Below are 21,244 nucleotides of genomic sequence, written 5' to 3' on the forward strand. Positions count from 1 at the left end.
AAGGAAGCGTCCTAGACTAAGCAGCACAGAAGCCAGGAACAGATTCTTCTCAGCTTCAGACCTGGGAGGCCAGAACCAGAACATGGTTAGCAGGGAACACAGGGCCTGAGCCGGGGACTGGTCCTGCATGAAGAGCTCAACTAAGGTGGTGAGGTACAGACTCGGGCCAGGATCCTCAGCGTTCACCACTGGAGCCAAAACGGCTACTCCAACAGCCATGGTGGTGTTGGATACCTCTGGTGTGGTCATTCCAACAAGATCCATGCCATGGTTCTTGTTTCCTGTGGCTCTGTCCGTTTCTTCTTTTTTTGTTTTCAATCTTAAATGCTTGTTTTCAGCAGCGTGGACTGAGAGGAACAGACAGGCATTAACTGCACTGCTAACAGTAAACCCAGATTATTAGCCTGCTCACAGCCAGATGGCTGGCGGCTGATGGGCTTAGTCATAACACACACCTCCCCAAGTTGCAGCTCCACCAAAAACAGCCCCACTTAAGCACTTAAAGGAGATTCACCAAAGTTAAGAGAGGGGACGACTGTAGCTGCGAGCAAGAGGAGATTGTGTTTTTGGAAAATGGTACCGCCCAATATCTAAAGGCATCAACTCGACGAAACCTTTTGAAATTTAAGACCCAGGAGGAAAACTGAAACTGAATATTTCCACTTTTTCTTTGTCACATAATAAGAGGAGTCAATTTAAATGCTCTTACAGAAATGTCTGTCTGGACAAATAGGCTTAATATGTCTGACCGCTAGGATCTCTGACTGCTAGGATCTCTGAGTATGCAATGCATGTGCATGTTCATGTGAGATGCGCTGTCAGGTTGCCAAATAAACAGCAGCCACTTTTCAGTTCCTTAACTTGTGGATCATGTGGCGACAATTTAGATTTTGCTGATTCACATCCATGTGACTGCATTACCACTTATTAAAACAACATGCAATGCATGTCAAATACTATTTAAGATGCCTTGTGGCAGTTCAGTTGAGTCCTCCGATCAATTGGTTGAGCTCATAATGGTACCACAAGATTTGCATTAAACAGAGGAATAGGGCCAAATATATCACTAACTCACAGGTACAGTAATGACAGTCTTGAAAGTAAACAACACTGTTAACTCTGCCTAGTAAGCACCAAACACACACAGATCTCGCTAGTGTAATTCGAGTAAATTGGAATGCAGTAGTCCAATTAATCAAAAGGTAGCCAGACTAGTGAGGCGGGTGATTTCAAGTTGCGACAAGTGGCTTGAAATTGGCCCTTCCTTGTCCATCCATCTTTATTGAGTTTCACGACATGCACACACATCTTTGCTCATACATGGCAGATTTCTACCCAGTAACATGATTTTCTTCTGCCTAGAAAATAAATGTATCACTTTGTAACACACAATTCTTCTTTACAATATCAATATCTCACTCATTGTAACATCTTCACAGACACTGTATTGTGTGATCGAGGTAACAATCATTTTACTCTGTATAGAATGACAAAAGAAGTGATTCACATTCAGCACATTCATAGACCCCTTTCCATGAACACACACACTTCTTCCATTCGTTCCTCTGTAAAAGACAAATGCTGAGCCTGGGCAGCAGTGGTGCAGTGCAGAGGGATTGACTCATGTTGCCACTAGAAAGAAATCAAGTGACGATAACAGGAGAGCCAAGTGAAGAAGATGAGGCTGCCCTCTACTATTGTTATATGACCGCAGGTCAACTTTTGGCAAGTCATTGCAGCCGCTACAATTAAAAGTGGTTTCCAGACATTGGGCCTGAATGTACAGTACAATCAACAATCAGTAAAAATGAGTAGAACCACAAGATCATTCCTTCTTTATGCCTACAACTGGTCAGTAGTGTCATTCATGGTGTGTACAACAGCTAATTTGCAATACAGAACATGAAATTGCATTGCATGCATTGATGCAAGACAATTAATGAATATGCATGAACACACACATTGGCTTGGATGCTTCCAGACATGTCTATATCATTAACAGATGACTTTTCATGATGACCATACTCACTCATTTACCACTCTCAATCAACATCAGCATACTCATTCCCCCCTATTACATTACAGCACTGAGGAATAGCTCTCACAAGGTCCAGGCTCACACACATTTTAATGACTTCATTAAAGTTAGTTTAGCTGCTGAAAAAACCTAACCAGATATAAAACAACCACCAAGACAGAAATAGAAGCGCAATCTGCCATACTTCATCAGGGAGAACCATTTGGCATGTTTATAAAGGCGATATTTTAAAAGAGCTTGAAAAGAGCTGCATTATTGTCTTAAAACCGGAAAGCAAGATTTACAGAGAAGAGGGGAACACTTTGTTACAAAGATGATGCCTGCCACTGCAGCTGATAAGATGATGTTTGAGTGAATGTCAGGCTAACAGGAGGGGAGGGGGGGTATCTGACAACTGTTTAATTGGCCCTAAGCTGCATATCTCACTGTGTGTACATGCAGCAAGTAGCTGAGTATGTGTGTTGTTAGCTGTTGAGTTATTGTTAGTTAAGAGGCCGCTCAATGCATGCCAGTGATCCTCCCAGCTATAGAAAGACAGACGTGTGTGAGTGTTATTTCTTCTCTCGCTGATCATCCTACATGACAGTAATAAGATGTGTTTATACCAGTGGCTATGATGGAGCATTCTAATTATGGTAATCTGAGGAATTGGTGTCAGTCTGGTTTCAGACAGCCGCCATTGTGACAGCGCACGTGCACAAGCACACCGCATACATTCTGGAATAAAAGACACACACTGTATGTGAAGTGGGTGTCTGTATGACAATGGAAACACTCTCTTTAGCGCCACCCACCTTGCTGAGCTGAACAGGCCTGTGTGCGCAGTGGGGGTGACTCTCCAGCCTGGCACACATGGAATCGCTACCCTCCGCTGCAGAGCACAAGTCTGGAGAGAGACAGAGAGAGTGGGTTAAGTTGTAGGTTTATGTGTTGCGCACGTCACTGCATCATAGAAATGCAGGCTTATAGAATTTGATTTACCAATACTAAACACAAATAATCTCATCTGAAAGCCATGAAAGGCACCTAACTGGCACTGTGCAAGGTCTATAAATGACAATGGCATTCAGACATTCCCCCCAAAAAAGACAAACATCTAAATCCAGTCATTGTTATATCTACAGTTTGCCATTGTGTCCCTGAAAATAAAAACAACACATTGGCTGTGTTTTCTTGAAAGCCTTTGTAATGTAAATTAGAAGAGCCACACAGACAAGATATTTTTAAGTGAATTCTGATATGGCCTACAGCTCATTAAATTCAAGGTTCTCATTCCAAACTGTGTAGCAGTTGGCACATGAAAATACTTTAATCCTGATTTTAGACTGGGAGGTAAGCCAATCTGACAGCAAGAAACAAAAGAAAACTTCTGGACCTCCTATAGCGCTAAACGTGTTCTTTCTGAACCGGCAATTGTTGTCAACCAAATTGCAGACTGCTAGAGAAGAAATTCAGTCTGAATTTGATTGGTCTGTCTCACACATTAGTGAAAACAGAAGACAGACAGTTTTCTCAAAGGAATTTGTGTTTGACAACTACTAATTCCTCTCCATCAGAGCTTACCTCCCTGTCTCCTGATCAGACAGCCTGGGATCATGTGCCCTCTAGAGACTGACAAGAAAACTGCAGGCTCTTTGATCACACCGTTTACTGTAATGAGGCTTTCAAGTCATTAATCCCTCCGAGTTTAATTAAAGATACACCAAGAAAAGGCTATGTTCATGAATTACTACCATCAAGATAACGTAAAATGTTCTGACTGTTTTGGGGAAATAAAAGCAATAAAAGGCATGACAATACGTGTGCATGCTGAGTGAAAATGTGATCTGCACAGTGTAGTTCATTTCATTTTAATCATGTTGCTTATTAATGTGTCATTTTGTTTATTTTGGAAAGTACATTTCTTTTGGAAACAAAAATCACAGGTTCAGGTCTGCTTTTTGAACATTCTGCATAACAAATTATAATTTCAGAGATAACTTTATCACCGAGTAATGGTGAATTCGATTATGTATAAATTGCAGCCTCTCACAGGAAAAACAGACTGATCTGTCAACAAGACAAGGTGAGACAATTGGGAGAGGAAGTGTGAGCATGTGCGTACAAAATTCCCTCCCTTATCTACCAATGATGAGAAGTCCTGACCAGAGTACAATTTCCATTTACAGTAAATAACATCAACGACTGTCAAACACACTTATTAGACAGGACACTTCACCAGGCCCCCTCCTTGAGCAGACTGTCAAACACACTTATTAGACAGGACACTTCACCAGGCCCCCTCCTTGAGCAGTCACCTTATCGTGGTGGAGGGGTTTGTGTACCCCAATGATCCTAGGAGCTAAGTTGTCTGGGGCTTCACACCCCTGGTAGGGTCACCCATGGCAAACAGGTCCGAGGTGAGGGACCAGACAAAGCACGGCTCCAGAAAACCCTATGACGAATAAAATTCATCGATTTAGGTTCCCCTTGCCCGGACGCGGGTCACCGGGGCCCCCCTCTGGAGCCAGGCCTTGAGGTGGGGCTCAAAGGCCAGCGCCTGGTGGCCGGGCCTGCACCCATGGGCCAGGCCCGGCACAGCCCGAAAGGGTAACGTGGGTCCCCCTTCCCATGGGGCTCACCTCCTGTGGGAGGGGCCATAGGGGTCGGTGCAGTGTGAGCTGGGCGGTGGACGAAGGCGGGGACCTTGGCAATCCGAACCCCGGCTACAGAAACTGGCTCTAGGGACGTGGAATGTCACCTCTCTGGCAGGGAAGGAGCCCGAGCTGGTGTGTGAGGTTGAGAGGTTTCGACTAGATATAGTCGGCTCGCCTCCACACACGGCGTGGGCTCTGGTACCAGTCCTCTTGAGAAGGGTTGGACGCTTTCCACTCTGGAGTTGCCCACTGTGAGACTCGGCGCCTGTACGTTGGGGTTCACCCCGGTGGACGAGAGGGTAGCGTCCCTCCGCCTTCGGGTGGGGGGGCGGGTCCTGACCGTTGTTTGTGTCTATGCACCAAACAGCAGTTAAGAGTACCCACCCTTTTTGGAGTCCTTGGAGGGGGTCCTGGAAAGCGCTCCCGCTAGGGACTCCATTGTTCTGCTGGGGGACTTCAATGCTCATGTGGGCAATGACAGTGAGACCTGGAAGGGCGTGATTGGCAGGAACGGCCCCCCCGATCAGAACCAGAGTGGTGTTCTGTTATTGGGCTTCTGTGCTCACCACGGATTGTCCATAACGAACACCATGTTCAAGGATAAGGGTGTCCACACGTGTACTTGGCACCAGGACACCCTAGGTCGCCGGTCGATGATCGACTTTGTGGTCGTGTCATCGGACTTGCGGCCGCATGTCTTGGACACTCTGGTGAAGACAGTGGCGGAGCGGTCAACTGACCACCACCTGGTGGTGAGTTGGCTCCGATGGTGGGGGAAGATGCTGGTCCGACCTGGCAGGCCCAAACGTATTGTGAGGGTCTGCTGGGAATGTCTGGCAGAATCCAGTCAGAAGGAGTTTCAACTCCCACCTCGGGCAGAACTTCATGCACGTCTCGGGGGATGCGGGGGACATTTAGTCCGAGTGGACCATGTTCCGCGCCTCTATTGCCGAGGCGGCCGACCGTAGCTGTGGCCTTAAGGTAGTCGGTGCCTGTCGTGGCGGCAATCCCCATAACCAGCGGTGAGGGATGCAGTCAAGCTGAAGGAGGAGTCCTATCGGGCCTTTTTGGCCTGTGGGACTCCTGAGGCAGCTGATGGGTACCGGCTGGCCAAGCGGAATGCAGCTTTGGTGGTCGTTGAGGCAAAAACTCTGCATCTCAGGAGAAGGAAGCAGTGCACCTTCAATACTCTGTATAGAGGGGATGGGGCGCTGCTGACCTCGACTCGGGATTTTGTGAGTTGGTGGAGAGAATACTTCGAGGTAGGGCCAATGAGGTAGGGCCAATGACTGCCTGTCGGGGACCTGGCAGTCATAGTAACAGGGGGGGAGGTGGGTTATCACCCGGGCTGGATGACTACTTGGTGTTGGGGCTTCCCTCTCATGGCTCGCAGCTGCTACTTGGGTTCCCCTCTCCCCTTTATCGTTCCCTTGTCGGGTGCCCCTATCCATCCTCAGGCTGGGCGGGGACTGGCTGCATCGCGGGCCCTGCGGTTTGGGGGGGAGTCTCTCTCCTGTGGCCCCCACTGGGTGGCCAGCTTTCAGGGTGCCTCGGTGGGGCCGGCGGACCGCCCTGGGTCCCTCGGTGTGGGACGTGTCCCATCCACCGGGCTGCTCTTGGGTGGACCCCTGGGGCCCGATCCCGCCCCACGATTTATGTAAAACAGTGTCAATTCACTTACATGTATCCGCAGGCACACACCATTGGGACTCTTTCAATGGGTGTGGGGTTAGTTTATCAGTTTATTTGAAAGGGGACAATGCAATTTCATAAAACACATGGTTCATAAAGCCAGAATTAGCCAGAAGGCTAGTTTTCATCTGTAGTCCCCTGGCCATGATGTAATGGTCACGCACTTACTGCGACAAATAACTCATGAATATGGAAATCGCTTGTGTATCCCCTCACTTATACTCTTGTCCTGTGGACTTTTATAATTTACATAATTAATCCCAACAGACTTCAGTTGTACAGCTGGGTTCACGACCCTTGTCCTGCATGCTTCTTCTCCTGTCCTTGTCCTGATCTATTTTGTCCTGTCCTTCCCTCACAGGGTGTAGCACTAAAGACCCATGCAACACTCATATTTAATGTTTCATTGTTGTAGATAATGTAATGATTTACTTCTCTCATCCTGTTTACAATTAGCGCTTTGTCTTGTGTTACGCTCTCCCCTCTAGAAACTTTGTTCTGTTCGACTGATCGACTCTGATTCTCAATAAACCTCAATTATAATAGGAAGAAACCACAGCGAAAGCTTAAAAAGTCCACTGTGACACAGTAAAACTGTCCGTCATAAAAGGGATATAGATTATCCATTATGCTTGACCTAACAGCCGAACAGGACAAAAAAATAAATAAATAAGATTTAAAAATGCGGCGGTCTCTCCTATCTCTGGGGTTGAGGTCACCGAGGTGGTTAAAAAGCTCCTTGGTGGCAAGGCCTCGGGAGTGGATGAGATTCGCCCGGAGTTCCTAAAGGCTCTGGATGTTGTACGGCTGGGTGGGGGGGGGGGGTGTTCCAGCTACTGGGGGAATCACACTCCTCAGCCTCCCTGGTAAGGTCTATTCAGGGGTGCTGGAGAGGAGGGTCCATCGGGAAGTCGAATCTCAGAATCAAGAGGAGCAGTGTGCTTTTTGTGCTGGCCGTGGAACAGTGGACCAGCTCTTCACCCTCTGCAGGGTCCTCGAGGGTGCATGGGAGTTCACCCAACCAGTCTACATGTATTTTGTGGACTTAAAGAAGGAGTTCAACTGTGTCCCTTGGGGAGTCCTGTGGGGGGTGCTTCGGGAGTATGGGGTACCGAACCCCCTGATATGGACTGTTCGGTCCCTGTACGACCGGTGTCAGAGTTTGGTCCGCATTGCTGTCAGTAAGTCGGACTCGTTTCCGGTGAGGGTTGGACTCCGCCAAGGCTGCCCTTTGTCACCGATTCTGTTCATAACTTTTATGGACATAATTTCTAGGCGCAGCTGAGGCGTAGAGTGGGTCCGGTTTGGTGGCCTCAGTATTGCATCTCTCCTTTTTGCAGATGATGTGGTTCATTGTAAAAAGGCATCATACATAGGGAGAAGGGTTTTCCAGAATTTTGAGGTCAACTTTGGGAATGATTATTATACATGGGTGCGCATTATACACGAGAAATTACGGTAAATTAATGTTTAGATTTGATACAGTTGTAGAATTTGCACGTTATGTATACTGTAGGTGTCTTTCATTCAAGCCTGTTTCGTGACCGCATTTGTACTTAAGTACCTGAGGAGGACTTTGCTTTGAGCTTGAATGCCAGAGGAGGAACTGGGTAGTCAGAGGCACCGTTTTGAGGCGGGGGTCCATCCCGCCTCAGGCACAGGTTGAGTGTTTGCTCAGCAAACAGGGTCTGTATCAGCGTCAGATCCAGACCTGATACATAGCGGCCATTCAGCATCAGCACTTCATCACCTGGACGTAAACCTAGAACACAAACAGAACATGTTGAAAGATAAGTACCAGAAGCATGTAATACATACACGACATTGCCAAAAGTATTCGCTCACCTGCCTTGACTCAGATATGGATTTAAGTGACATCCCATTCTTAATCCAGAGGGTTACTATGACATCAGTCCACCCTATGATGCAATGACATCTTAAACTCTTCTGGGAAGTTTTTCCACAAGGTTTAGGAGTGTGTTTATGGGAATTTATGAAAATATTTCCAGAAGTACATTTGTGAGGTTACACACTGATGCTGGACAAGAAGGCCTGGCTCTCAGTCTCCGCTCTAATTCATCCAAAAGTGTTCTTTAGGGTTGACGTCAGGATTGTGTAGGCCAGTCAAGTTCATCCACATCATACTCTCTCATCCACGTCTTTATGGCCCTTGAATTGTGCACTGATGCGCAGTGATGTTGGAACAGGAAGAGTCCATCTACCAACTGTTCCCACAAAGTTGTTAATGTCCAAAATATTAGCTCCTGAGCTCCGGTGAAAGGAACTCTAAATGCTTCAGCAAACAGTTTGGTGATTACCGCGTCCTGTTCCAACATGTCTGTGCGCCGATGCACAAAGCAAGGTCAACAAAGACCTGGATGAGATCATTTGGAATGGATGAACTTGGCTGGCCTGCACACAGTCCTGCCCTCAACTCGATAGATCACCTTTGGGTTGATTGAGTGGACAGTGACCCAGGCCTTCTCGTCCAACATCAGTGTGTGACCTCACAAATTTGCTCCTGGAAGAATGGGCTAGACCTTGTTGAAAGCCTGAAGAGTTGAAGCTGTTACAGCTGTAAAGGGTAGACCAACCTCATTATAAACCATATGGATTTAGAATGGGATATCACTTAAAATCATACGTGAGTCAAAAGAGGTGAGCAAATACTTTTGGCAATACAGTCTATGATGATGTTCATGGAGTTTTCTGGCCTTTCTGGCACTGCTGTTGGTACCTTCAGTGAAACCTAGTCCATCTGGGAGCACTTCACTGACAAAGATCCGACTGTTCTTCTGACTGTCAATATGTCCTGTCACTGCAAATCCTGGACAGAGGAAGAGAACCAGAATGATAGGACGAGGATGAAGCTGAAGTGCAAAGGGTTTTCAACACTGACTTACCAAAATCTCCACTGCCACTTACCCTGCTCATTCGCAGGGTAAACACATAAACTGGGACCACCTCCAATTGGCCATAGGCCTACAGGGTAATATCAAACAAATCAAAACAACTATGTAAACAAGTGCATAATGAAGAGCATGCTGTGTCTGATTGCCCTCCTCACCAATTCGCAGACAAGCTCGCCAGGCGCCACAGATCGAATTTCTGTGTCCTGGCCCGCCTGCCTGTGCAGACGCAGTCTGTGCAGGTCTGGGTCCAGCTGTTTAGCCTGTTTACACAAGAGATTATAATGCTCAGCAGCTTGTGTGCGCAGAGTTATCGGACATATTTCATGCGCCAACGCTTGGTTTGACAGCTGCTGTACGGTAGAGGCGTGCATTATTCACAGACTTTACACTCAGCGTTGAGAGCTTTGCGGTAAACAAAATAGCATAAACCCAAGTGATTACAGCCTATCCCTCAGTCTTATGGGACCATGTGAAGTTGACACTGGAGGAAAAGGTGTGTTGCTTTAACCCCCCATGGGAGTGCAAAATGACAGCATATGCTCCGACAAAGACTGCTTTGACCTTACCGTTTTAACATTAACAAACTAACACATTCAAGATATTTTATTTTTGGGAGGAGGGGGTTGTTTTTTTTCCCTCCAAAATTCAAGCTAGGATGTAAAGTACAAAAAGAATTATGAGCAGAGAATTTTACAGGGTAACAAATTTGCTACAAACAGGCATATTGTTCTCGATGTGCTTAAAATGACTAACCTTGCAGGCCTCAAAGAGGAGGTCAGTGCCTTTCTGCTCACTTCTAATGTGAACCTGGGCTGTCAGGCCATCTGGCATATAGACACAGGTCAGCATGCCTGTGGTAGAGCTGATGCTATCCTGCACACCATCCTCAGAGGGCGGCATGGAGTAGATACTGGTGAGCACATCCATCCTCTGTAGTATGGGTGATAAAGAAGGGATGTCATAAAAAAGGTTTAAAGCAGGGGTCTCAAACTGGCGGCCCACGGGCTGATATTTTGTGGCCCCCACCTTAATATGAAAGTTTAATGTTAGTGTGGCCCTCGAGTTTCATATGAATGGCACTTTTACAGTGTTGTGTGCGGAGCTGACGAACCTACCTATCACGGTGGGGTATATGGCATCGACCGGGCTTGATGCAAGGAGAGAAACATTTTTAAATGAGAGAAAGTTACAGCAGAGTTCCTATGGAGATTTTTCTTCTGTGCCTGGCTAGGCAAACGCGGACATTCGTCCCAGCGCGCTGTGTTCACAACACGTCCAAAAAAAGTGTTTTAAGTTGCTCTCCAGCGTGACGACGTATATAGGTTATGTCTCTCTGAATAAATCAAAGTGATGTGTGCGCGACGAGATAAATGACGGGTGGGGAACTCGTTGGTGTGGTCTGCGGTCTGAGTCCGGTCATGGCAGTGGATGGGGGTTGTGACGTGTTCGGTCTGGTTGTGGCGTGCCCTCGCGTGGATCTGGTCTGGTCAGCGCCCTTGTTTAACTTATTTTGTGTTAAAAAATAAAAACAGACGTTTGAGAAGATTTTTTTATTTTTATTTCTAATTTAAATTGCGCGCGTGTGCATGTGCACCGAGGCTGCGGCCAATCCTCAGCCAGACTGCCTCCAGCGGCCCCGAGGGAAATTGAGTTTGAGACCCCTGGTTTAAAGGGAGTAAACAAGTGTGGGAGAAAGCAACAGGTTTTGAGTAACAGCACGTAAATCAATTTAACTTCATTACTCTAAATGGTTTGCTGTGGTGAAGTATGTCATCATAATCCACCTTGCAGATTTTCATTTGGTGTTGCGAGTCAGTCACTTAGTGTGATAGTCACAGTAATAATTACGCACACAAGGGGTCAAATGGAAGGTTTAGGAGTCAATTTGATAGAGACAATTATTTGATTTCAAAAAATAAAAAGCCATAAAAAAAATAAAAATAAATAAATACTACGTAAAATGAATGAACAAATGTATTTAAAAAAACAGTCCATTACTACTTGAAATTTTCTCTGGCAACATTATGAGTGAGGTTAGAGTTGCATATTAAGTGGGGAGGTTTTAGCTCTCATCTTAGAGCAGCTGGGGGGTTATGCTTCAGACATTGCGTCTCTGGAGGGAAAAGCGCCACTGTGGCATTATGGGCCTGTGGGAGACACCAAATTATAGTTTATGACCACAATTGTTAAGGCACTAGATCTCGAAGAAACAGTCACATCAAATGAACCAAACCTCATTGAATGAAGCGGTTTAGTGATTCAGCACTTCTGCAAAAGATGACATGACTGTGGTTTAGACGAGAGGAATACCGTATTTTCGCGACCATAAGGCGCACCGTATTAAAAGGCACAGTCTCAATCACGGGGTCTATTTCTGTATTTAACACATACATAAGGCGCACCGTATTATTGTGCGCAGGCATGGTAAAACATACGTTAGCTTAAAACACGGTAGCATGCATGCATGCACGCTAAAACATACACTAGCATGCATGCTAAGTCCTCATCTTCTGTATCTGAAATGAACAGCTGGGCAAGTTCTCCATCAAACATGCCGAGTTCCCTCTTGTCATTGTAGGAGTCAGTCTCGTTGCCGGGGGGCTGTTCAGTAATGATGCCAGTCAAAGCAGATACCTTAGCCCAGGCATCCACTTGCAAAGAGCTCTTGCTCAGACAAACACAGCATTGGACTTTATTTTCTATGCTCATGACTACTCCTCAAAAATAAAAAGCCAGCAGTGTTTTCCCCTTACATGCAGGGATGGATGAACACAAGGTGCTGCTTCAGCACCCATCTTTACCTATCCATTTAGGGATGTGAGGTCAATGCTTACTCACAGAGGATGAAGTACCAAGCAACACGGCAATTGGTTACATAACCACCCCATTTGTGTCCCAGCATTATTGCATGACGGGAATAAGATTTTCTTGCCTCCACTGACCTTAGCAGCAGCTGATTTAACACTGTACACCCATTCATGGTCACAGAGGGTTAGAACAGGCGGGCGGTTGCCTGGTCAACCTTCCACCACCAAGAGCCAACAAGACTGTGGAGACGGCACGCGCTTCGACATCAACAAGTGCCCTGTGTGGTCGGTGTGTGGGCACTATTCATGTTTGCATTCAGTCAGAAATACATTCAAACTCATAGTTCAGTTTTTCCTCTCTAAAGCGGAAACTACTCCCAAACCAGTCGCCAGAGTTTCTATAAAAAACATTTTAAAGAGTGAGGACATTTGGTGACTGCGGCATAAATACTACACCCTTTCTTCAAAAGGCATCCTTTCGGCTACCCTTAGCAACCAGTGAACACAAATACTTCAGTTTGGACTCAAATAGATAGACTAACCTTGAAGACGAAACAGAACAGTTGTTCAAGACAATTTCGTTCAATTACATCTATTAAAGTAGCATTACTTTTAGTTTTGTTAAACCTCCACCCAAAGTCCTTTTAACTAAAGAAGACAAGGATAACAGCCCATAAGTGCTAGACTCAGTGCCTCTGTTAGGCAGACGTGGCGAACTAATCATCAATGGCAACTGAAAGACGTTAACATGTTAGCTTTGTAACAAAGAAATTGTTTCACTAAGTCAACTACAACTGCCTACTACTATATACATGTAAAATGATAGAGACATGTCATTTTCAGTCAGATCCTGGACACTGGGTAATGGTAGCAATAAGTATTACACACAAAACAACCAAGGTAGTGAGGTACAAATATACCCTTCACTTGACTTCATCTTCCAGGATTAGTATTAAATGGGTGTTTTATACTTTCAAGCAGGGGATATGACTCATGTTATTTGGACAGGGGGAAAAAATGTGTCAGCAAAAATAAATAGATCTGTGCTATCCTCTAACCTCACTGCCTTTCCAGCTTTGCGCCCGCCATGAAATCTTACTCCCCACATCAAAATAACCTGACTGAAGGAAAGATCGAAACACTCAACCCCAGGGAAGCTCCCACATTGGAAGAAACAAAGCATTTACCCAATGAAAGACTGCATTGTTTCCAAAACCACTTCCACTTTAATTCTAAACATTTGATGGGGGGCAGCTTTTGACACTTGTCACATTCTCCACAAACCATGAATCATTGCATCCTGTGGCACGTACCGACACCCATTCAGTCTAGAAATGTTTATTGTGCTCATTTGTTAGCACCAAATGACTAATCACCCAAAAAAGCCGTTGAGGACATTTTATTTGAAGGAAATGTGCCTACATTTTGGCAAATTTAACTATACATAGCTGGACCATAAATTGACAACGCTGGAAAAGTACAAACTAAATTACTTTCAGAGTCCAGATTACTGGAATCCTACAATCCACTAGTGACGCGGGTTATAGCCTCCTTTCTTAAAAGGAGTTTCCAATAAAACCTGACTATTATCCTCATGACCACAGTATTTATGGCTTGTCTTATGTTATACTTCATCAGTTTCATCTAGACTGGAGATGAGCAGAGATGCATGGGGACAATTCTTGTTTCAGGATAGGAATGTTGAATCAGAACCTCAGAGCACTGAATCACACATCCTTGATCTCGGCATGTAAGAATTTAATTGCCTGAGCGCTAAAGCTGTAACGTCTGGCCACCCAGATGGCTAAAATTCACACTCTTCAATCGGTTGACAATTTTACCACACATGCATAAACTTACACTTTCAGTCAGCGCATCTGGTCAACACCAACTCAAATCATGCTGTGAATGAGGCTCCATCCCATACTGCAGTTTAACACATTTTACTACTGTAAAAAGCCAGTAAATACGCTGTTTGTATATCTAACACTATCAGACTGACATGAAAGGGCAGTATGATTTATAATTAAGCAAGAAATGGACAATAAGTCACCTTAAGTCAAAAACCATTATACAATACCCATGATCAAAGCCATGATTGGGCTCCATAGGCTGTGTTTTACCACCACTCCTTTGGTTGAAAATGATAGGTGACATTTATGACAGAGAAAAAATTAGGTTTTAAATCATAAATCTAAGATCCACAAACCATGCTGGACAAAGCAAGGGAAGGCGATGACTCACCTCTGTGTTCTTGGGAGGTGGAAAATGAGCTTGACCTCCAGCGTCGCTCTCAAAGATCTGAGATCAAGGGACAGGCATTTAAGAGAGGGAGACTGTGGGGAACCACTGACTCATGAGCGATTATGTGCCCAGCCACTTGAGTGACACAATATTAGATCCCAACAGTGCTATTCAGTAGTTAAGGTAACTATGCATGGTGGGCTCAGGGCTTTTCAAGTGTTTTTCAATGTGCTAAAATGGGTATGAGCAAATAGGTTGTGAGTAGACACTGTAGGGCAAAGAGATTGAGTCCAATAACAGACGAGGACAAATACATTATCCCTATTAAATGTCTAAAATAGCTGGATTCTTGATGCTTTCTCGAGCTGACTTATGATCGTTGTGTGAGCCTGAGGCTACAGACAACTCAACCGCTCAAATACAACATATGAGCAAAATAAATAGATAAACTAAATATAATAATCAAAATCAAATACTCTAAATACAACATGAGCCTTCACTTAATGTGTGATAACTGCTCACTCAGCAGTCTGTAGAGATTTATTTACAGAAATAATTTGTGAAAATTTTGAGTGGTCAGTCTATCTGTGCGGTTCAGTACTAAATGGTCTGTGGCACGGTACCGGTCCGCGGCCTGGTGGTTGGGGACCCCTAGTCTATGGTATTTACTCATGGCCTTTATATAAAAACTGAAAAAAACACGTTAAAATATCACTAACTATATATGCAGCAGTATCAAATCTGATCAAGATTTTTTTATTTTGTTTTTTGGAAGGGGGACAGGACACTCCCCTCAAAGGTATTGTTTTTGTACCCTTGACTTCTACAGCTTGGTTGGATATTTTAAGTTCTGGAAATAGTAGTAGTCCCTGTGAGGTTCAATAATGAGCTCAAATGGAGCAGACCTAAGTGTAGAATTGTACCTCAAGTGTCAGAAATGGACTCCAATTGTCCATGTTATTTCTGACAGTTCAGCTGCCTGATGGTATGGCAGATAGCAGTAAGCATCCGCATCTGACCCCGATAATACTTCAGTCACTCTCCCGCCCCTTACAGGAGTATAAAGTGGCTGTAAAAAGCATTGCTTCGCTGTAAACTGACAAATTTTAGAATGCATTACCAACTCTCCCACAAATCCTTAGACTGTTCTGGCCTATTTCCCACAGCCCAATGCGGGCCAGCTTCTTACTATATACCTATAGCTCTGCTGAAGGGGATGATAGGAGTCGAAAAAAAGGGGAGGAGAAGAGAGGCAAGCATGACTCAGAGACAAGATTGTTGGAACGCAGGGTTAAATGAGCTTAAAGGCTTCTTTATACTCCCGCGGCCGACAATGCCCGCATTGCATCACGTGACCAACGCATCGGCCCGCACGGCCCCTCTGCGTCACTTGACGCGCACACGGCAAAAATTGTTGCGCCGCGTAGAATGCCGCGGACATCATCTCTCGTGATTGGTCTGTTTTAGTCACACGCTGTGACGACGTACTCAGCCTTCCCCTTGGTTTCACATACCACCGCCACCTTCTTGATCGATTTTGCAGCATAATTAAACGTACCATCTGGTCATCTAGGTCCATTTGTTCTAGCAGACACTGTTCCACGGTCACCATTGTTGTTGCTTTGTTCCTTGTTACAGAAAGGAAAGACGGCTACCGGAAATGGCCAAAAAAAATGGAAATTCCACCCTGTGGTGTCCTAGCCAATACCAGCTGTAGCGACACCACTGTCTTGGAGGGGAACTGCAGGACATTTTCAAAACAGCAGGCATGGGTTGTGCTAGAGTATAAAAGGCAAACTGCGCGCGGGATAGCCGCAGTGACGTCAGCGCAGCCACCGTCTGCGCGAGTATAAAGAAGCCTTAAGTCAACACAAATGAGTCAGTGTGGAAGCTGTGCCACCACTGTTGTTTATGCTCTAAGGAGAAGAGGGTTGGATGAAGTTGTAGAAGTAAGACAAATCAAGAGTGAAATTGGGAAAGAAAGTGATAAGTAAGAGCAGGAAAATGGATTAGACCTAAAGACAGTTTAATTTGAAAGCCTGAGAAATGCAGGAAGTGGATTTAGGCTTGTTTGGCTGCTCAGACAGCCCGGCTGTCCAAATACTTCAACAAACGTGTCCTGTCAATTCCATGCGAGAAAACAGTCATCGGGACTGATGATGTCATGGAAGGAAACTTGAGAGCTGGATTTCCCCACAATCGGAGCAGATACGAATAAATCCGGAGTACGACTCTTGTATAAAGCAGTGGATGTCCAGGAACCCCCTCCCACACACAGCATTTACTCTTCCTAATTAGCCTTCATGGCGAATTGACAATAGCGCTAAAAGTGGTTGGACCTTGGGGGGGGGGGGGGGAAATGGGAGGGCCATCTAATATTTAGCATCCTTGTGCTTGTGTCTGCTGGGCTGAGTGAAGACTGGGGAATGCCTTCTACCACATATGGCTATTCATCATTTATGTTTATGCTACAGCGCCAACTCTGCCTCCTGCACCGCGTAATGCTAACTGTGTCTCATTAGAGTGGCCGGCTGGAGCTCCTCAACAAAAATTACAAAATACACACACACCTCATTACTGACAAATAATGGTCAAACACTAATATTACAGAGCAGGTGGTGGGATAAGAGGAGAGCGAAATGGGACAGAGAACGTTTTGTAACAGTCAAGAGGTCACTGTAGACTCGCCCATGTTCCACTGGTCCTGGAGCGGTGCCAGCTGGTGCCCGCCTTGGTCCCCCGCTCTGGCTACTGGTGGTGGGGGCCCTCTGTCGCTCCTCGGGCCTGCTTCTTCCTCTTCTTTTCACTCCTTGCGTCCTGCTGCGGTCGCCTCCTCCTCTACTCGTGGGGGGGGTGTCGGTGGCTGTGGGGCCTGCTGTGTGGTTTTCATCCCTGCCTGGTCTAGGGGTGGGGGTTTCTTGGGGGCTAGGGTAGGGTCTGGGGGCATTTTTAATCTACCTGCATTATAAATATCACAGAAAATTTGATCATCTTTAAAACCCATCTTTTCAGGATAATGAATATTTTAACTGCTCTAATATTAAATCTGTCACTTTCAGTTATCACACTAAAAACATTATCATAAATAAAGAACACTCACTGCATTTTTTTAAACTTTTAACAGTTTGATGGACTTTTTAATTAAATTTTGCTACTAAACTTTTAAGGACTGAAACATGTATTATACAGTAAGTTTAAGAGATGGACGGTGTGCTGGATTCTTTGGTTTAAATGTTCCCCATTTTATCATATGCATATCCTCTTTAATGTCCTACAGCGGGTTATCATTGTCTCACATTAATATCGATGAATGTATTGACCTGACATCTTTTCAAAAAAATGCCAATATTTTGTTTAGCCATACCTGTGATGCAGAGACCCTTTTGCTCTTCTTCGTCAAGGTGTCAAGGCCTTTGAGGGAAGAGAAAAGGCCTCGCTTGTGCTTTCGGAAGGTTCGTGACAATGAGCGTCTGCGCAGTGTAGCCTCATCTCTGGAACAAATCTGAACAAAAGACCAATATGAGGACTATAATCATCCAACTGTAAAAATAGCTGTAATCACATCATCTAAAGATTTCAGGTTTCCATAACATCGGCACATTTGCAAGAGGTTTTAAATGATAAAATGGTGTTCATGATTGCTGCTAGACATGATGTTAATTACAATCAAAGGAATGTGAAAAGTATCTAAACAGTCATTCACTATGCCCCCCTCTTGGCCCCCGTCCTTTGCTTTCTCACCAGTGCATGAAAGGATGAAACAGAGAAGATCCCGAGACGGCCCAGGGTAGTTTTGGTAGGGCGGCTAGCGATTGCTAACAGGCTCTTTGGGTTGGGTAGCTCACCGCCCTGAAGACTGGCCAGGTAACAGCGCATCCTAAAAAGATCCAAGTTGAACCTCTCCAGATTTTGCTCCCACTGCTGAATCTAAAGGGCGAGAGTGTGGGAACATTTTGTGTAGAAACTAAAGTCCAGTTGTTGTGTGGTGGCTAGGAATGGATATTATGGGGAGGTGAGGACAGAAGGGAAAAGCGGGAAGAGGGAAAAGGGATCGTCAGAGGGGGAGTAAGGGTCAGAAAAGTGCCCCTATCAAGCTGCGATTGCTTGCACATGTTGGTGGAGGCTAAGTGCATAAATACGAAGGTCAATATCTAGCAGAGAAGTGCAGACATTTGCAGTAAAAACCCATTTTAATGCCAAGTCTTGAGGAATGGTGATGCTGCATACCGGCCGTGAACCCCCACAATTTACAGTTGCCTCCCCCATTTCTCTTTGCCCCATATAAGAGTGGAGAAGTGCTCGTTTTGTTGGCTTGAAACTCATTTTAATGAGAACACTTCTGCAAAACAACCCACTACAGCAACTGACTTTTAATAGGTCTGGCCTGCACTGTGACTTCATTTACAATAATGGACCCCATGGCATTGTCCCAATAAGGCGCACTCACTCTCATAGCCTTCTTTACGATAGGGGAAGTAGCGGGGTGGGATGCAAGTGTGTCTTTTATGAACCTGAGACTTTTCAACCAGAAATTCTGCAAAAGTAAAGAAAGTTTATGTAAGACAGTCTGAAAAATTACTAAAGCGGCTACATAGCCAGTAGGCTAGCTGGAAAGGTGGCAGCTTGGTACGGTCCGTGGGGATTTAAAGCACCGACGAGCGCAAAAAAGACCTGGGATTGTACTCGTGGGGAAGGTACAGTGAGGGATCCTGGTTAAAGTAAGCCATTTTCAACTAAAAGGAACAACTTTTTTTGTACGGAGACGTGGCAGCTAAAACGTGCTAGTCAAAATGTGCCAGCATACTTTCTTACCAGTTCAATAGATAGTTTTCAAATAATAAAATTAGATTTTTCATTTGTTGGACTATTATTTCACAATCGTACAAGGAGAAACAATTTGATTGCGATTCGGTATTCACTCGTTACTGTCAATATGAAATGGGTTTTAGGGTGCAAGTGCGACACCTAAATACACACACACGCGAGCACACACAAATATATTGGGATTGAAGATTCAGTGTAAATGAGCAGCTCTTGGGGCATAGGATCAACTCAATTTTATTTAAACAGCATTTAAAAACAACTGCAGCTGAATCAAAGTGTTGTGCATAAGTAAAAATCAAAACAAACAAAAAAGTTTAAAACAAAAACAAAAATAATAATGGCAGATGTTTCATGCGGTGTTGAAAGCTAGGGAATAAAGGCTGCCAATGCGGAATTGTTAAGATGCTCTAATAATATGGGTGGAAAAATAATGGAGGCAAGAAAGAAATAAGCCTCTCTTGTAAGAAACCCCATCTTGCCTTTTGCTACTCAACACTAGAATATGCATAGAAGACATAATCCAAGAAAACAGTTTTGATGCAAGGTGATCAGAAGAGGGAAAGGTAAACTTCAAAAGCTGTCTGATGGCACTAGTTTCCGTAGACAGGGTTGGAGGTGGACGGTATATCAAATGTGTACCCTGTTAGTTCCGGATAACCCCAACAGAACCTTCAGTCAATCTATCATAAGCTTGTGGGCACCAACATCAAGAGTAACATGCACCTCTGACCCTATCATTGACTCCAAATCCCATCTGTCTCTGATTCTACTCTGAGATGGCACACAGGCTAATTGGCAACATACGAACAAACCATCACAATGGCATAATGTTCATTTTGGTGGTGAAGGTGGTCTGGTGACCTGCATAGACACAAATTACAACGGGCCTCATTCATTAATAAATGTATAAAAATGTTCTTACTCCGCATACAAAACTACAAGTTGAGTGTATCCACAAAAATCACTGTAGGATTCATGACATGCGTAACGTGCACCGCTGTTTGTATGTTAGTGAATCAGAATTCAAAATGACGAGCTCATGCAATCTGTATAAACTGCGCCCCTATAACAAGGCCCATACAGTATATGCAGCACACAAGCACTTGAACGGAACAAGAGTAAAAGTGATGAAAAGTGTCCTTTTCACGGTTACTTAGGACAAGACTCATTAGCAATTTCCGGGTTTAGGTTATTATCGTTAAATTTATGATTGTTTTTATAAATTGCTGTAGTTTCAATACTTTGTAGATCTTGGGTGAAAGATGCGTGGTTGACGTTTTTTCAAAAGCTGATTCTTCACTATTTGTGTGTACGCATGGTCTGAGGAGCTAAATTTGCTGGCAGAGTAGTACTGATGAATGATAGATTTGTGCGTCAAACGTGCGTATACACAATTTAAGCACACATTTATGTATACGCACAATTACTGAATGAGGCCCAATAATACAAAAACTGCTCGGTGCTTTACTTTTGAGTATATTATGTGCATCTTTTAAAGTACACGGATAAGAGCAGTTGGCACAGCACAAATCCACTTTAAAATTAAACAAAATAAAATCTAAATGGGTGGACAAACAGGATAACATTGCAGCTTTTCATAGGCCACATAGTGTGCCAGAATGGTATGAGTTGTGCTAAAGAATAAAACAGTGTTGTCAGTCACCAATCTCAAAACAACAAAAGCTAATTATAACAACCCAAGTTCCGGCCACTCATAGAACCAATTTCAAGGTGTAGTAAAGTTATTCTCATCTTTTCTGTCCAACACTTGTTTGGTTTGAAATTTATAAGTTAGCCCACACTGTAAACACTGCAGCACATCCCTTGGTGCTTGGGATTCTCCCCCTAGCTACAAGGAATAGCAGTATAATAAATGTTGAGACCATTCCCAGGAAACATCTGGAATCCCATATCTGATGCTGGGGAGAAAGATGTTCCCCTGGGCCCCTCGTGAAGCATTTGGGGATTGATGCATTTCGGTCATTTATCCCACAAAAATAAAAGCATAAGATCGTTACCACAGCCATAAAAATCAGTATAATAAAGTACAGCACAGCATCTGGTTGGCAAAAAAGCCACATAAATACACGC

At 44.6% G+C, this 21,244-nt stretch overlaps 1 protein-coding gene across 6 annotated transcripts in view; it reads right to left on the reverse strand.

The window, feature by feature from the left end:
• tiam2a (TIAM Rac1 associated GEF 2a) overlaps positions 1–21,244 on the reverse strand; it is an 82,861-nt gene that overhangs the window by 27,336 nt on the left and 34,281 nt on the right. For 5 of the 6 annotated variants that reach the window (XR_009769840.1, XM_061697161.1, XM_061697163.1 and 2 more), the window contains 9 exons: positions 18,071–18,256; positions 17,694–17,831; positions 14,330–14,386; positions 10,032–10,208; positions 9,434–9,538; positions 9,270–9,348; positions 9,104–9,193; positions 7,931–8,128; positions 2,833–2,924 (listed from right to left, as the gene is read on the reverse strand). Coding sequence is in view for 5 of the 6 variants with exons in the window: in XM_061697161.1 (XP_061553145.1) it covers positions 2,833–2,924; positions 7,931–8,128; positions 9,104–9,193; positions 9,270–9,348; positions 9,434–9,538; positions 10,032–10,208; positions 14,330–14,386; positions 17,694–17,831; positions 18,071–18,256 (1,122 nt within the window). In the remaining variant the exon portion in view is untranslated. The remainder of the gene's footprint in view (positions 1–2,832; positions 2,925–7,930; positions 8,129–9,103; positions 9,194–9,269; positions 9,349–9,433; positions 9,539–10,031; positions 10,209–14,329; positions 14,387–17,693; positions 17,832–18,070; positions 18,257–21,244) is intronic. The other variant, XM_061697165.1, reaches the window with a different exon arrangement.

The sequence above is a fragment of the Phycodurus eques genome, chromosome 14, assembly GCF_024500275.1.
Source record: "Phycodurus eques isolate BA_2022a chromosome 14, UOR_Pequ_1.1, whole genome shotgun sequence".
Taxonomy (NCBI): Eukaryota; Metazoa; Chordata; class Actinopteri; order Syngnathiformes; family Syngnathidae; genus Phycodurus; species Phycodurus eques.